This window comes from Triticum aestivum, chromosome 4A (genome assembly GCF_018294505.1).
Source record: "Triticum aestivum cultivar Chinese Spring chromosome 4A, IWGSC CS RefSeq v2.1, whole genome shotgun sequence".
In the NCBI taxonomy this organism is placed as follows: Eukaryota; Viridiplantae; Streptophyta; class Magnoliopsida; order Poales; family Poaceae; genus Triticum; species Triticum aestivum.
In genome coordinates, this window is record NC_057803.1 from 543,791,446 (window position 1) to 543,810,423 (window position 18,978).

General features: G+C 42.0%; 1 protein-coding gene across 1 annotated transcript; it reads left to right on the forward strand.

Moving 5' to 3' along the window:
- The first annotated feature begins 4,338 nt into the window (after positions 1-4,338).
- LOC123082260 (uncharacterized) lies at positions 4,339-5,573 on the forward strand. Its single transcript, XM_044504630.1, has 3 exons — positions 4,339-4,668; positions 4,760-4,878; positions 4,992-5,573. Exons 1-3 carry the CDS (start codon positions 4,398-4,400, stop codon positions 5,424-5,426), a joined length of 825 nt encoding a protein of 274 aa, XP_044360565.1. The 5' UTR covers positions 4,339-4,397; the 3' UTR covers positions 5,427-5,573.
- Positions 5,574-18,978: the final 13,405 nt, after the last annotated feature.

Genomic DNA, 18,978 nt, shown 5'->3' on the forward strand with positions numbered 1-18,978 from the left:
GACTCCCCCTATAGGCGCGCCCCTCCTAGGCCGGCCTCCTCCTCCTCCCTCCTTTATATACGTGGGCAAGGGGCACCCCAAAGGCACTCCAAGTTTTGTCTTAGCCGTGTGTGGTGCCCCCCCTCCACAGTTACACACCTCGGTCATATCGTCGTAGTGCTTTGGCGAAGCCCTGTGCCGGTAACTTCATCATCACCGTCACCACGCCGTCGTGCCGACGGAACTCTCCTTCGGCCTCAACTGGATCAAGAGCCAGAGGGACGTCATCGAGCTGAACGTGTGCTGAACACGGAGGTGTCGTACGTTCGTTACTTGGATCAGTTGGATCACGAAGACGTTCGACTACATCAACCGTGTTACTAAACGCTTCCGCTTTCGGTCTATGAGGGTACGTAGACACACTCTCCCCTCTTGTTGCTATGCATCTCCTTGATAGATCTTGTGTAATCGTAGGTAAAAAATTTCAAATACTACGTTCCCCAACAGTTAGTACCTTCGGCATTATTTATTTTGATAGCTCCAGATCGGTAAACCTCCTCGATAGCATAGTGTTGGGGAACGTAGTAATTTCAAAAAATTTCCTACGCACACGCAAGATCATGGTGATGCATAGCAATGAGAGAGGAGAGTATCGTCCCCATACCCTCGTAGACTGTAAGCGGAAGCGTTATAAGAATACGGTTGATGTAGTCGTATGTCTTCACGATCCGACTGATCCAAGTACTGAACGTACGGCACCTCCGAGTTCAGCACACGTTCAGCTCGATGATGTCCCACGAACTCCGATCCAGCAGAGCTTCACAGGAGAGTTCCGTCAGTACGACAGCGTGATGACGGTGATGATGTTGCTACCGACGCAGGGCTTCTCCTAAGCACCGCTACGATATGATCAGGGTGGATTATGGTGGAGGGGGGCACCGCACATAGCTTGGAACAATCAACTTCTGTGTCCTAGGGTGCCCCTACCCCCGTATATAAAGGAGCAAGGGGGGAGGCCGACCGGCCCTTGCAGGGCGCACCAGGAGGAGGAGGAGTCCTCCTAGTAGGAGTAGGATGATAACCCACAAGTATAGGGGATCAACTGTAGCCTCTTTCGATAAGTAAGAGTGTCGAACCCAACGAGGAGCTAAAGGTAGAACAAATATTCCCTCAAGTTCTATCGACCACCGATACAACTCTACGCACGCTTGATGTTCGCTTTACCTAGAACAAGTATAAAACTAGAAGTACTTTGTAGGTGTTGTTGGATAGGTTTGCAAGAATATAAAGAGCATGTAAATAAAAACTAGGGGCTGTTTAGATAAAGACACAATAAAGTTAGTATAGCGAGTGTGGAAAAGTGGTGGTAGGAGTTGCGAAATTGTCCCTAAGCAATTGACTACTTTACTAGACCGATAGCAAGTTTTATGTGGGAGAGGCCACTGCTAGCATGCCATCCCTGACTTCGAATTCTATGCACTTATGATTGGAACCACTATTCAAGAATTCGGCGAATAAATCAGTTAACGGGCTAGTTAACCTCTACTCGCTAGGTGCCCGACTCGAATAGTGCCTATTCGTGGTGTTAACTGCCCAAGCCGATTAACGGGCCTGTCAGGCCGAGTAATCGGTTGTCAGACCGATTAGTCACCTTGACCAGTTAACCGGTGGAAACCAAAGCCCAATATTTTGGCCCGCTCAGCCTCCTCCCGCTCCTACCTCCTACATTAGCTAGGTTTTGGCTCCTAGCACCCCTCCCACTCCTTTTCCCATCCAGCCCCGATCTGGCTGGCGGCTGGCAGGTCCTCGCCGACGCCCGGTCAAGTAGCTCCGCCGCTGCATGCTACAGTAGCCCTGCCGGCCGCCGCTAGCCTACCTGCTCCTCCTTCCCTTCCATCGGCCGGACTCCTTCACCTGTGGGCTCCTCCCAATCTCTATCCCGGCGGCTGGTCGCCATCTGCTCCCGACTGCCTGCTGTCGTCCCTGCCGCCCTTCTCCTCCATGGCTTCACCGGTGAGCAAGGTAACATCTTCTTCCCCTCTCAGTCTCTGTAGCCATTGTGGTCCCAAACATCATTGATTGAATTTCCAATTGCATACAGACATACAGTAAGATGTGTGAGTGTGATCACTGATCAATATGTATGAGTCCTAATGATCTATTTGGGGAGTAGATGTAATGTAAGTATGTAACCAATTAAGATTAATAGATGGATGGGTTGTTCCAACTAAATTCTGTGGACACTCACTCCAATTACAGTAAATTAGTAGACGGATGGATGGATTGTTAAGCATCAAGCCATGTATGCCTGTCTATTATAGTAATTATTGATGTGTTAAAATGTTAATGCAGAAACACTCTAATTATAGCAATGAACTAATAATCCATGGATATTCTGCTTAGCATATATTAAATATTAATTGTGGGATGATCTGTACATTAAGAACTCGTTGTTTAGCAAGTTAGGTATAGGTTATATTAATTTTGGGCGGATCTGTACATGCAATAGTTGCCTAGCTGGGATTTCTTATGCTACCATAGACATACTCCAAAGTCCTAACAAATCTGATTTTCTATGGTATGATCTGTAGACTATAGATTAATTATTTAATACTACAGACCGCTCATTGATACTTATTATGTTTGCTCATTCCATATATTTGTAGGGGTCTACGGTTGCCTCTAACGTTGCAAGTTCTCATACTCTCAAAAGAAATTCAGATGACATGGGGTGGGAGTTTGCAACCTTGATCAATCCTTTAGATCTACAGCGAGTGAAGTGCAAGTTGTGTGGAAAGGAGATGGGTGGAGGCGTCAATAGGATGAAGCAACATATTGGGCAGGTAAAGGGGAGCGTGAAAAGTTGCAATATGGCCACACCGAATCAGCAGAAAAGGTGTAAGGATGCTTATGAGGAACCACAAAATAATAAGAAGCTAAAAGAAAAACATGATGAAGAAGTACGTGCTGAGGTTGTCATTCAAGTTGATGATGACAAGAACGAGGAAGAGCTTCATGCAATTGGAGAAGGTGAAGCTCGCAAGTCAGGACCTATTGATAAATATGTGATGCCAATTGATCCTTCCATTCCATTGAAGAAGTTCCAACAGAACATAAATGATGCAATTGATAAGGAGAAAGCTTACAGGGTAGGGCAATATTTGGCTAGATGGATGTACAAGAAAAATATTCCTTTCAATGCTGTCAATGATGATGACTTCAAGCAGTTTTGTGAAGCCCTTGGTCGGTTTGGTTCTAAATGGAAGCCACCTTCCCAATATATGCTCCGAGAGAAGATGTTGCTGCAAGAGGTGGAAAGAACAAAGGATTTGATGCAGCCACACGAGCTTGAGAGGGTGGAAACCGGGTGCTCTATCATGACCGATGCTTGGACCGATAAGAAAAGAAGAAGTATAATGAATTTGTGCGTGCATTGCAAGTTAGGGACCGCCTTCCTTGAATCAAAGGAGGCGTCGGCGGATGCACACACAAGTCTATACATCTTCAATTATGTAGTTGAGTGCATTGAGAAAATTGGTATGATTTTTGAAGTCTCAAGTTTACTTTCATTGATTGATTTTCATAATGTTGTAGGTGCTGATTTTGAGATTTTCCATCTTGTAGGTGCTGAAAATGTTGTGCAAGTGGTCACGGACAATGCTTCCAACAACATGGGAGCAAAGGAGATGCTCAAAGGAAAATGGCCAAAGATCTTTTGGAGCTCATGTGCAACTCACACCCTCAATTTGATGGTAGAAGCAGTTGGGAAGCTAAAGCAATTTGGCCCTACAATCACCAAAGCTAAGCAAATGACAATTTTTCTTTATGCACATCATAAAACATTGTCCTTAATGAGGTCTTTCACGAAAAAAAAGACATTGTTAGACCGGCGGTGACACGATTTGCTTCGGCATTTCTTACGTTGCAAAGTTTGGTTTCTAAAAAGAAAGAACTAAGGGCAATGGTTTGTAGTGATGAATGGGAAGCATGCAAGCACACAAAAACGGTGAAAGGCAAGGCGGCCAACGCCACAATAATGAGTAGGGGCTTTTGGAAAAATGTATCACTTTGCATCAAGGTATGTTTATGGGGGCTGTTTGCATCTAGTCATATGTTGGGGTGTTTGCATCTATGTATTTCTACGTTGGGGCTGTTTGCATCTAGTCAAGTAGTCATACTTGTAGTTGTAACTTGTGCATTTCTAATGTTGGGGCTGTTTGAACGTGCTTATATGACTAATTTGATCATTTTTTATGTTACCTTGCAAGGTTTTTGAGCCATTGGTGAAGGTGCTTCGGTTGGCTGATGGGGATGGTCCATCTATGGCCTCTATGTATGGAGAACTAATAAGTGCAAAAAGGGAAATCAAGGTTGCTGTTGAAAATTCAGAAAAAGACTATTTGGTGATCACTAATGCCATGAATACCAAGATGAGTGGGAGGCTGGATTCTCCATTGCACATGGCAGCATACATCTTGAATCCCAAATATAGTTATGCTGACCCGAGCATCTTTACGGATGTGGAGGTAGTGGCTGCGCTTATGGAAGTCATGGAGACATTTTATCATGATGATGACATGAAGCAAAATAAGGTGTTTAACATTGGCTTCACCAAGTTTAAAAAGAAAGAGGGTATGTTTGGGAAGGTGGCTGCATTGAAAGCAATGGAGAATAACAATTTCGATGCCGGTAAGCATGTTCTCAAAGTAAATAAAACTTATTATGACATTTATGAAATTATGGGCTGATTGCATGTTATTTCACTTGTCTCAAATTGTAGGTGATTGGTGGTCAACTTATGGATTACAAACTCCCACATTGCAACACATGGCCATAAGGATACTCAACTTGACCACAAGTTCATCCGGATGTGAAAGAAATTGGAGCACTTTTGAAATGGTAACTCTTAGACTTCTCACAATTAGTCAAATCTGAATATTCTTCTCACAATTAGTCAAATCTGAATATTCTTCTCACAATTTATTCATGAGGCTTCCATTTTCACTTTGTAGGTAGATGCAAAGAGGAGAAATAAACTAGATGTGGCCCGTAGGGACAATCTAGTTTATATCCAATTCAATGGAAGGATGATTGATAAAAGAAAGAAGTTATCCTCTTCTAGTGATGTTCTTCTTGGTGAAGATGCGTCACGAGCACAAGATTGGATATGCGAAGATGCATACATTGATGATGAGTTTGATCCCACTACGGGTGTGCCATACAACATCATTGATGAAGCAATGGAGGAAAGCGAACCTACAGAGCTTCGTAGGAGTGCACGAGTTAGAGAACTCCATGGAGTTGAAGAATACGTTGAGGATGATGATGATGAATCTGATCATGGGGTAGATATGGAGGATGATGAGATCGATTATGAGTCCGATGATGATGGGGTGATGGCAACCAAAGATGATGATGATGATGATGATGAGCCCCCGCAGCCTTGAGCCATTCGTTGCAAACTTATTTTGCTTGCTATTTGTGTGCCCGAACCTTATGTTCTTAATCCTTATTACCTTGACACCTATTTCTATGTGTGTGGCCGAACCTTGTTAGCATGTTACTTATTTGGCTATTTCTATCTATATAGCTGAACTTATCTGGACCTTGTTACCTATTCGTCTTGTGAACCTTATTATGAATTATATTCGCTATTCCCTATTTGTGTGGCTGCTATTTATCTTTACATGTGGATGCATATTGTGTGGCTGCCATTTATTTTGTATTCCCTATTTGTGTGGCTGCCATTTATATTAACATGTTGGATTGCATACTGTGTGGCTGCATATTTAATTATTTATCTTGATATGTTGGATGCATATTGTTTGTTATTTCCTATATTCGGGTTAATAATTTTACCTCTTGTGATTTTGTTTATGATTTTTATTTTCATGTGCCTATAGTACCATATTTTGCTATATCATATAGCTAGGAGCATTGGAGTGTGGTACAATACATAATTTTTTGGATATATGTTGCTAAATTCCTATTTAATCTACAGATTAATGTTCGACCGATTAATCCAGTTAATAGGCCGATTCACCGATTAATCGTTACTCCTAAGCCGACCGAGCAGTTACCAGTTACCGAGTTCCTCAACATTGATTGAAACTATTAGCAAGCATCCACAACTACTAACGTTCATTACGGTAAAACCCAACCATAGCAATAAGATATATTGGTCAACCTTCAATCCCATATGCATCAATTTCTATGCTAGGTTGAAGCTTCTGTCACTCTTGTCCTCCAATACATAGTCCTATCAACATACAACTAACCCTATGGTGTGATCCATACGTGCACTCATATGATGGGCACCAAAGGACGGCAACATAACCACAAGCAAATTAAATAAATCATAGTAATTCACCAATCACCGATAGGACAACGAAAATCTACTCAGACATCATAGGATGGCAACACATCATTGGATAATAATATGAAGCATAAAGCACCATGTTCAAGTAGAGGGTACAGCGGGTTGCGGGAGAGTGGACCGCTGTAGATAGAGGGGGTAAGGTGATGGAGATGTTGGTGAAGATGGCGGAGGTGTTGGTGTAGATTGCGGTGATGATGATGGCCCCCGACGGCGTTCCAGTGCCACCGGAAGAGAGGGGGAGAGGGCCCCCTCCTTCTTCTTTTTCCTTAACCTTCTCCCTAGATGGGAGAAGGGTTTCCCCTTTGGTCCATGGCCTCCATGGCATGGGAGGGGCGAGAGCCCCTCCGAGATTGGATATGTCTCTCTGTCTCTCTCTGTTTCTGCGTTCTCTAGGATTCTTCCCTTTCACCGTTTCTTATATATCCGGAGATCCGTAACTCCGATTGGATTGAAACCTTCGCCCCGATTTTTCTCCAATAATTAGCTTTCTTGCGGCCAAAGAAGAGTAGCAACCGCCTTATGGGGAGCCCACAAGGGTCAGGGGCGCGCCCCCTTCCTCGTGGCCCCCTCGGGCACCGTCTCGCATTGATTCTTTTTCCATATTTCACAAATATTCCAAAAAAATTCTCCGTCCGTTTTTATTCCGTTTGGGCTCCGTTTGATATGGATTTTCTACGAAACAAAAAACATGCAACAAACAGGAACTCGCACTGGGCACTGGATCAATATGTTAGTCCCCAAAAATAGTATAAAAAGTTGCCAAAAGTATATGAAAGTTGTATAATATTGGCATGTAACAATCAAAAATTATAGATACGACGGAGACGTATCAGCATCCCCAAGCTTAATTCCTGCTCGTCCTCGAGTAGGTAAATGATAAAAAAGATAATTTTTGATGTGGAATGCTACCTAGCATAATCTTGATCACATATCTAATCATGGCATGAATATTAAGACACGAGTGATTCAAAGCAATAGTCTATCATTTGACATTAAGACAATAATACTTCAAGCATACTAACCGAGCAATTATGTCTTATCAAAATAACATAGCCAAAGAAAGCTCATCCCTACAAAATCATATAGTCTGGCTATGCTCCATCTTCACCACACGAAGCATTCAAATCATGCATAACCTCGATGACAAGCCGAGCAATTGGTTCATACTTTTTAACGCGCTTCAGCCTTTTCAACCCTCACGCAATACATGAGCGCAAGCCATGGACATAGCACTATGGGTGGAATAGAATATGATGATGGAGGTTTGTGTGAAGAAGACAAAAAGGAAGAAAGTCTCACATCGATGCGGTTAATCAACGGGCTATGGAGATGCCCATCAATTGGTGTCAATGTGAGGAGTAGGGATTGCTATGCAACGGATGCACTAGAGCTATAAGTGTATGAAAGCTCAAACTGAAACTAAGTGGGCGTGCATCCAATTTGCTTTCTCATGAAGACCTCGGGCATTTGAGGAAGCCCATCATCGGAATATACAAGCCAAGTTCTATAATGAAAATTCCCACTAGTATATGAAAGTGATAACTCAAGAGACTCTCTATATGAAGAACATGGTGCTACTCTGAAGCACAAGTGTGGTAAAAGGATAGTAACATTGCCCCTTCTCTGTTTTCTCTCATTTTTTATTTTTTTATTTTTTTTCTTTTTTTCTTTTTGGTGGGATTCTTTGGCCACTTTATTTTATTTGGGCTTCTTTGGCCTCTTTTATTTATTTTTAAATTCTAGAGTCTCATCCCGACTTGTGGGGGAATCATAGTCTCCATCATCCTTTCCTGACTTGGGCAATGCTCTAATAATGATGATCATCACACTTTTATTTACTTACAACTCAATATTACAACTTGATACTAGAACAAAGATATGACTCTATATGAATGCTTCCGGCGGTGTACCGGGATGTGCAATGATCTAGCATAGCAATGACATCAAAAAACGGACAAGCCATGAAAACATCATGCTAGCTATCTTACGATCATGCAAAGCAATATGACAATAAATGCTCAAGTCATGTATATGATGATGGAAGTAAGTTGCATGGCAATATATCTCGGAATGGCTATGGGAATGCCATGATAGGTAGGTATGGTAGCTGTTTTGAGGAAGATATAAGGAGGCTTATGTGTGATAGAGCGTATCATATCACGGGGTTTGGATGCACCGGCGAAGTTTGCACCAACTCTTGAGGTGAGAAAGGGCAATGCACGGTACCGAAGAGGCTAGCAAGGATGGAAGGGTGAGAGTGCGCATAATCCATGGACTCACATTAGTCATAAAGAATTCATATACTTATTGCAAAATTTTATTAGCCCTCGAAGAAAAGTACTACTACGCATGCCCCTAGGGGGATAGATTGGTAGGAAAAGACCATCGCTCGTCCCCGACCGCCACTGATAAGGAAGACAATCAATAAATACCTCATGCTCCAACTTCGTTACATAACGGTTCACCATACGTGCATGCTACGGGACTTGCAAACCTCAACATAAGTATTTCTCAATTTCACAATTACTCAACTAGCACGACTCTAATATCACCACCTTTATATCGCAAAACTATTGCAAGGAATCAAGCATATCATATTCAGTGATCTACAAGTTTTATGCAGGATTTTATGACTAACCATGTGAATGACCAATTCCTGTCAACTCGATCTCTAAATAGATATAAGTGAAGCAAGAGAGTTTAATTATTTCTACAAAAGATATGCCCACGTCTAACAAATATAAGTGAATCAAAAGAGCATTCTACAATTGGCAGTTTTCTATGTGAAGAGAAACAGGCAATCCAAACTTCAAATGATATAAGCGAAGCACATGAAGCATTCTATAAAGCCATACTCAAAAGATTTAAGTGAAGTGCAATGAGCATTCTATAAATAAACCAAGGACTATCTCATACCAGCATGGTGCATAAAAGAAAAGTGAAAACTAAATGCAAAGGACGCTCCAAGATTGCACATATCGCATGAACGAAACGAATCCAAAAACATACCGATACTTGATGAAGAAAGATGGGATGCCTTCCGGGGCATCCCCAAGCTTAGACGCTTGAGTATCCTTGAATATTTACTTGGGGTGCCTTGGGCATCCTCAAGCTTGAGCTCTTGCCTCTCCTTATTCTCCTCACATCGAGACCTCCTTGATCTTCGAACACTTCATCCACACAAAACTCAACAGAAAACTCGGTAAGATCCATTAGTATAATAAAGCAAATCACTACTCTAAGTACTGTTGCAAACCAATTCATATTTTGTTTTTGCATTTTAGCTAATGTAATATAACTTCTCCATGGCTTAATCCACTGATATAAATCGATAGTTTCATCAAAACAAGCAAACTATGCATCAAAAACAGAATCTGTCTAAAACAGAATAGTCTGTAATAATCTGAACATTCACCATACCTATGGTACTCCACAAATTCTACAAAAATTAGGAAAAATATAAAAAAATTATAAGAAGATAGTGAAAAAAGTTTCAGAACCGTTTGACATTCCAGTAAAAAATGTAAAATTGCACACTACAGCCAAAGTTTCTGTCCTGCACCGTACAAACCAACAAGTAATCTAAAACATCCTAAAGGCAAACCTTGGCACATTATTTTTATTTTTAAACTTTATAAAAGCACACAACATAAATAAATGACTCTCTAAAACTTCCGGGTTGTCTCCCTAGCAACGCTTTCTTTAAAGCCATTAAGCTAGGCATATAGTGCTCAAGTAATGGATCCACCCGGATCCCAAGGTATATCAAAGCCAATTTGAATCAACAATGATTTTTAATTTAGTAGTGAGAACAAAGTAACATATATCATGCAACAACGAAGTCTAAATCTCTTCCTATGCATAGGCATGTCATAAAAGAACAATTCATGCACACATAGTAAAGGCCAATGCATAGTATAAACAGTTTCTTAAAAAATCGTGTGGGAAACATAGAGAGGTGGAGATATAGTTCCTCTCTCATAATAATTGCAAGTAGGAGCAGCAAGTACATGCATATTATATCTATGAAAATCATCATGTGTAATAGTAAAACGCAACCCATCAATATAATCCTTAACAAGAGTAAACTTCTCCAATATAGTGTAGTTGGGAGAATCCAAAAAGATAATAGGACTATCATGCGTGGGTGCAATAGCAAAAATTTCATGTTTAACATAAGGAACTATAGAAAGTTCATCTCCATAAGCATAATTCATATTGGCATCTTGGCCACAAGCATAGCAAGAATCATCAAAAAGGGATATTTCAAGAGAATCAACGGGATCATAACAATCATCATAGCATTCATCCTTCGGTAAGCACGAAGGGAAATTAAACAATGTACGAGTTGAAGAGTTACTCTCATTAGAAGGTAGGAACGGGTGATCAATCTGCTCTTCCTCCTCATCTTTTTCATCCAATGAGCTCACAATGTCATTAATTTGAGCATACCAATGCAACATATGAATTTGATCCCATAATATTTTCCCTTTTTGAGTCAAGAGATAATCCCTAAAGTATTCACATTGATCCAACGTGTCTCCCGTTACATAATTGAATGGGGTTTTCTCAGTATTATCAAAGTAGTACATAATATTTTTCACATAACCAACATCGAGGGTTTTAGGAGGTTCCCCATCTCCATGAGTAGTAGGTACACCTAATTTTTTTGGTATTTCGTGTTCCATATCCATAACTAAAGATAGAGAACAACTTAGAACAGCAAATAAAAATTACTTAGTGATAAAGCAAACAAGCACACACGAGAATATTCACCCCACGCTATGACTCCCCGGTAACGCCACCAGAAAAAGGTCTTGATAACCCACAAGTATAGGGGATCAATTGTAGCCTCTTTCGATAAGTAAGAGTGTCGAACCCAACGAGGAGCTAAAGGTAGAACAAATATTCCCTCAAGTTCTATCGATCACAGGTACAACTCTACGCACGCTTCATCTTCGCTTTACCTAGAACAAGTATAAAACTAGACGTACTTTGTAGGTGCTGTTGGATAGGTTTGAAAGAATATAAAGAGCACGTAAATAAAAACTAGGGGCTGTTTAGATAAAGGCACAATAAAGTTAGTATAGCGAGTGTGGAAAACTGATGGTAGGAGTTGCGAAATTGTCCCTAAGCAATTGACTACTTTACTAGACCAATAGCAAGTTTTATGTGGGAGAGGCCACTGCTAGCATGTCATCCCTGACTTGGAATTCTATGCACTTATGATTGGAACTATTAGCAAGCATCCGCAACTACTAACATTCATTAAGGTAAAACCCAACCATAGCATTAAGATATATCGGTCCCCCTTCAAACCCGTATGCATCAATTTCTATGCTAGGTTGAAGCTTCTGTCACTCTTGCCCTCCAATACATAGTCCTATCAACATACAACTAACCCTATGGTGTGATCCATGCGCGCGCTCATATGATGGGCACCAAAGGACAACAACATAACCACAAGCAAATTAAATCAATCGTAGTAATTCACCAATCACCGATAGGACAATGAAAATCTACCCAAACATCATAGGATGGCAACACATCATTGGATAATAATATGAAGCATAAAGCACCTTGTTTAAGTAGAGGGTACATCGGGTTGCGGGAGAGTGGACCGCTGTATATAGAGGGGGGAAGGTGATGGAGACGTTGGTGAAGATGACGGAGGTGTTGGTGTAGATTGCGGTGATGATGATGGCCCCCGGCGGCGTTCCAGCACCACCGGAAGAGAGGGGGAGAGGGCCCCCTCCTTCTTATTCTTCCTTGACCTTCTCCCTAGATGGGAGAAGGGTTTCCCCTCTGGTCCATATCCTCCATGGCATGGGAGGGGCGAGAGCCCCTCTAAGATTGGATCTGTCTCTCTGTCTCTCTCTGTTTCTGCGTTCTTTGGGATTCTGCCCTTTCACCGTTTCTTATATATCCGGAGATCCGTAACTCCGATTGGATTGAAACCTTCGCACCGATTTTTCTCCGAAAATTAGCTTTCTTGCGGCCAAAGAAGAGCAGCAACCGCCTTACGGGGGCCCCACGAGGGTCTGGGGCGCACCCAGGGGGGCAGACGCGCCCCCTGCATCGTGGCCCCCTCAGGCACCATCTCGCGTTGATTCTTTTCCCATATTTCACAAATATTCCAAAAATATTCTCCGTCCGTTTTTATTCCGTTTGGACTCCGTTTGATATGGATTTTCTGCGAAACAAAAAACATGCAACAAACAGGAACTGGCACTGGGCATTGGATCAATATGTTAGTCCCCAAAAATAGTATAAAAAGTTGTCAAAAGTATATGAAAGTTGTATAATATTGTCATGGAACGATCAAAAATTATAGATACGACAGAGACGTATCATATGACTCCCCTTTCCTACTCCTAGTAGGAGGGGGAAAGGAAGGAGGAGAAGGAGAAGGAAAGGGGGCGCCGCCCCCCCCCTTCCCTAGTCCAATTCGGACCAGAGGGGGAGGGGCGCGTGGCCTGCCCTGGCCGGCCCACTCTCTCTCCACTAAGGCCCATGTGGCCCATTACTTCTCCCGGGGGGTTCCGGTAACCCTCAGGCACTCCAGTTTTCTGCGAAATCACCCGGAACACTTCCGGTATCCGAATATAGTCATCCAATATAGCAATCTTTATGTCTCTACCATTTTGAGACTCATCGTTATGTCCGTGATCACATATGGGACTCCGAACTACCTTCGGTACATCAAATCACATAAACTCATAATATCGATCGTCACTGAACGTTAAGCGTGTGGACCCTACGGGTTCGAGAACTATGTAGATATGACCGAGACACGTCTTCGGTCAATAACCAATAGCGGAACCTGGATGCTCATATTGGCTCCTACATATTCTACGAAGATCTTTATCGGTCAAACCGCATAACAACATACGTTGTTCCCTTTGTCATTGGTATGTTACTTGCCCGAGATTCGATCGTCGGTATCTCAATACCTAGCTCAATCTCGTTACCGGCAAGTCTCTTTACTCGTTCTGTAATGCATCATCCCGCAACTAACTCATTAGTTGCATTGCTTGCAAGGCTTATAGTGATGTGCATTACTGAGAGGGCCCAGAGATACCTCTCCGACAATCGGAGTGACAAATCCTAATCTCGATCTATGCCAACTCAACAAGTACCATCGGAGACACCTGTAGAGCACCTTTATAATCACCCAGTTATGTTGTGACATTTGATAGCACAAAAAGTGTTCCTCCGGTAAACGGGAGTTGCATAATCTCATAGTCATAGGAACACCCATGGAGCCTTGGTGTTGATCATGTTTTGCTCATGAGAGAGGCTTAGTCAACGGGTCTGCAACATTCAGATCCGTATGTATCTTGCAAATCTCTATGTCTCCCACCTGGACTTGATCGCAGATGGAATTGAAGCGTCTATTGATGTGTTTGGTTCTCTTGTGAAATCTGGATTCCTTTGCCAACGCAATTGCACCAGTTTTGTCACAAAAGATTTTCATTGGACCTGATGCACTAGGTATGACACCTAGATCGGATATGAACTCCTTCATCCAGACTCCTTCATTTGCTGCTTCCGAAGCATCTTTGTACTCCGCTTCACACGTAGATCCCGCCATGACGCTTTGTTTAGAACTACTCCAACTGACAGCTCCACCGCTCAATATAAATACGTATCCGGTTTGTGATTTAGAATCGTCCGGATCAGTGTCAAAGCTTGCATCGACGTACCCATTTACGATGAGCTCTGTGTCACCTCCATAAATGAGAAACATATCCTTAGTCCTTTTCAGGTATTTCAGGATGTTCTTCACCACTGTCCAGTGATCCACTCCTGGACTACTTCGGTACCTCCCTGCTAAACTAATAGCAAGGCACACATCAGGTCTGGCACATGGCATTGCATTCATGATAGAGCCTATGGCTGAAGCATAGGGAACACTTTTTATTTTCTCTCTATCTTCTGCAGTGGTCGGGCATTGAGTCTTACTCAACTTCACACCTTGTAAAACAGGCAAGAACCCTTTCTTAGCTTGATCCATTTTGAACATCTTCAAAACTTTATCAAGGTATGTGCTATGTGAAAGTCCAATTAAGCGTCTTGATCTATCTCCATAGATCTTGATGCCCAATATATAAGCAGCTTCTCTGAGGTCTTTCATTGAAAAACTCGTATTCAAGTATCCTTTTATGCTATCCAGAAATTCTATATCATTTCCAATCAACAATATGTCATCAACATATAATATTAGAAATGCTACAGAGCTCCCACTCACTTTCTTGTAAATACAGGCTTCTCCAAAAGTCTGTATAAAAACATATGCTTTGATCACACTATCAAAACGTTTATTCCAACTCCGAGAGGCTTGCACCAGTCCATAAATGGATCACTGGAGCTTGCGCACTTTGTTAGCACCCTTTGGATTGATAAAACCTTCAGGTTGCATCATATAGAACTCTTCTTCCAGAAATCCATTCAGGAATGCAGTCTTCACATTTATTTGCCAAATTTCATAATCATAAAATGCGACAATTGCTAACATGATTCGGACGGACTTAAGCATCGCTACGGGTGACAAGGTCTCATCGTAGTCAACTCCTTGTACTTGTCGAAAACCTTTTGCAACAAGTCGAGCTTTGTAGATAGTAATGTTACCGTCAGCGTCAGTCTTCTTCTTGAAGATCCATTTATTCTCGATGGCTTGCCGATCATCGGGCAAGTCAACCAAAGTCCACACTTTGTTCTCATACATGGATCCCGTCTCAGATTTCATGGCCTCAAGCCATTTTGCAGAATGTGGGCTCATCATCCCTTCCTCATAGTTCGTAGGTTCGTCATGGTCAAGTAACATGACCTCCAGAACAGGATTACCGTACCACTCTGGTGCGGATCTTACTCTTGTTGACCTACGAGGTTCGGTAGTAACTTGATCTGAAGTTTCATGATCATCATCATTGGCTTCCTCACTAATTGGTGTAGGTGTCACAGGAACCGGTTTCTGTGATGGACTACTTTCCAATAGGGGAGCAGGTACAGTTACCTCATCAAGTTCTACTTTCCTCCCACTCACTTCTTTCGAGAGAAACTCCTTCTCTAGAAAGGATCCATTCTTAGCAACAAATGTCTTGCCTTCGGATCTGTGATAGAAGGTGTACCCAACAGTCTCCTTTGGGTATCCTATGAAGACACATTTCTCCGATTTAGGTTCGAGCTTATCAAGTTGAAGCTTTTTCACATAAGCATTGCAGCCCCAAACTTTAAGAAATGACAACTTTGGTTTCTTGCTAAACCATAGTTCATAAGGTGTCATCTCAACAGATTTAGATGGTACCCTATTTAACGTGAATGCAGTTGTCTCTAAAGCATAACCCCAAAACGATAGTGGTAAATCAGTAAGAGACATCATAGATCGCACCATATCAAGTAAAGTACGATTACGACGTTCGGACACACCATTACGCCATGGTGTTTCGGGTGGCGTGAGTTGCGAAACTATTCCGCATTGTTTCAAATGAAGAACAAACTTGTAACTCAAATATTGTCCTCCACGATCAGATCGTAGAAACTTTATTTTCTTGTTATGATGATTTTCCACTTCACTATGAAATTCTTTGAACTTTTCAAATGTTTCAGACTTATGTTTCATCAAGTAGATATACCCATATCTTTTGAAATCATCTGTGAAGGTGAGAAAATAACGATACCCGCCGCGAGCCTCAACATTCATCGGACCACATACATCAGTACGTATGATTTCCAACAAATATGTTGCTCGCTTCATAGTTCCGGAGAACGGCGTTTTAGTCATCTTGCCCATGAGGCATGGTTCGCAAGTACCAAGTGATTCATAATCAAGTGATTCCAAAAGTCCATCAGAATGGAGTTTCTTCATGCGCTTTACACCAATATGACCTAAACAGCAGTGCCACAAATAAGTTGCACTATCATTATCAACTCTGCATCTTTTGGCTTCAACATTATGAACATGTGTATCACTACTATCGAGATTCATTCAAAATAGACCACTCTTCAAGGGTGCATGATAAAAGATATTACTCTTATAAATAGAACAACCATTATTTTCTAATTTAAATGAATAACTGTCTCGCATCAAACAAGATCCAGATATAATGTTCATGCTCAACGCTGGCACCAAATAACAATTATTCAGGTCTAAAACTAATCCTGGAGGTAGATGTAGAGGTAGCATGCCGACGGCGATCACATCGACTTTGGAACAATTTCCCATGCGCATCGTCACCTCGTCCTTAGCCAATCTTTGCTCCGTAGTCCCTGTTTCGAGTTGCAAATATTAGCAACAGAACCAATATCAAATAACCAGGTGCTACTGCGAGCTTTAGTAAGGTACACATCAATAACATGTATATCACATATACCTTTGTTCACCTTGCCATCCTTCTTCTCCACCAAATACTTGGGGCAGTTCCGCTTCCAGTGACCAGTCCCTTTGCAGTAGAAGCACTCAGTCTCAGGCTTAGGTCCAGACTTGGGTTTCTTCTCTTGAGTAGCAACTTGTTTGCCGTTCTTCTTGAAGTTCCCTTTCTTCTTCCCTTTACTCTTTTTCTTGAAACTGGTGGTCTTGTTGACCATAAACACTTGGTGCTCCTTCTTGATTTCTACCTCCGCAGCCTTTAGCATTGCGAAGAGCTCAGGAATCGTCTTATCCATCCCTTGCATGTTATAGTTCATCACGAAGCTCTTGTAGCTTGGTGGGAGTGATTGAAGAATTCTGTCAATGACACTATCATCCGGAAGATTAACTCCCAATTGAATCATGTGATTGCAGTACCCAGACATTTCGAGTATATGTTCACTGACAGAACTATTCTCCTCCATTTTGCAGCTGTAGAACTTATTGGTGACCTCATATCTCTCAATCCGGGCATTTTCTTAAAATATGAACTTCAACACCTGGAACATCTCATATGCTCCATGACGTTCAAAACATCGTTGAAGTCCCGGTTCTAAGACGTAAAGCATGGCACACTGAACTATCGAGTAGTCATCAACACGCGACTGCCAGGCATTCACAATGTCTGCAGTTGCCGGTGCGGGTGGTACACTTAGTGGTGCTTCCGGGACGTAATTCTTCTATGCAGCAATGAGGATAATTCTCAAGTTACGGACCCAGTCCGAGTAATTGCTAACACCATCTTTCAACTTTGCTTTCTCAAGGAACGCATTAAAATTCAACGGAACAACAACACGGGCCTTCTATCTATAACAACACAGACAAGCAAAATACTATCAGGTACTAAGTTCATGATAAATTAAAGTTCAATTAATCATATTTAAGAACTCCCACTTAGATAGACATCCCTCTAATCATCTAAGTGATCACGTGATCCAAATCAACTAAACCATGACTGATCATCACGTGAAATGGAGTAGTTTTCAATTGCGAACATCACTATGTTGATCATATCTACTATATGATTCATGCTCCACCTTTCGGTCTCAGTGTTCCGAGGCCATATCTGCATATGCTAGGCTTGTCAAGTTTAACCCGTGTATTTCTGCGTGTGCAAAACTGGCTTGCACCCGTTGTATGGGAACGTAGAGCTTATCACACCCGATCATAACGTGGTGTCTCGGCACGACGAACTTTGGCAATGGTGCATACTCAGGGAGAACACTTGTACCTTGAAATTTAGTGAGAGATCATCTTATAATGCTACCGTCAATCAAGTAGAATAAGATGCATAAAGGCTAAACATCACATGCAATCAATATAAGTGATATGATATGGCCATCATCATCTTGTGCCTTTGATATCCATTTGCAAAGCACCGTCATGATCACCATCATCACTAGCGCGACACCTTGATCTCCATCATAGCATCGTTGTCGTCTCGCCAAATATTGCTTCTACGACTATCGCTACCGTTTAGTGATAAAGTAAAGCAATTACAGGGCGATTGCGTTGCATACAATAAAGCGACAACCATATGTCTCCTGCCAGTTGTCGATAACTGTGTTACAAAATATGATCATCTCATATAATAAAATTTAGCATCATGTCTTGACCATATCACATCACAACATGCCCTGCAAAAACAAGTTAGACGTCCTCTACTTTGTTTTTTGCAGGTTTTACGTGGCTGCTACGGGCTGAGCAAGAACCGTTCTTACCTACGCATCAAAACCACAACAATATTTCATCAAGTTAGTGCTGTTTTAACCTTCAATAAGGACCGGGCATAGTCACACTCGGTTCAACTAAATTTGGAGAAACTGACACCCGCCAGCCGCCTGTGTGCGAAGCACGTCGGTAGAACCAGTCTCGCGTAAGCGTACACGTAATGTCGGTCTTGGCCGCTTCATCCAACAATACCGCCGAACCAAAGTATGACATGCTGGTAAGCAGTATGACTTGTATCGCCCACAACTCACTTGTGTTCTACTCGTGCATATAGCATCTACGCATAAACCTGGCTTGGATGCCACTGTTGGGGAACGTACTAATTTCAAAAAAATAATCCTACGCACATGCAAGATCATGGTGATGCATAGCAACGAGAGGGAAGAGTATCGTCCATGTACCCTTGTAGACCATAAGCAGAAGCATTAGGAGAACACGGTTGATGTAGTCGAACGTCTTCACGATTCGATTGATCCAAGTA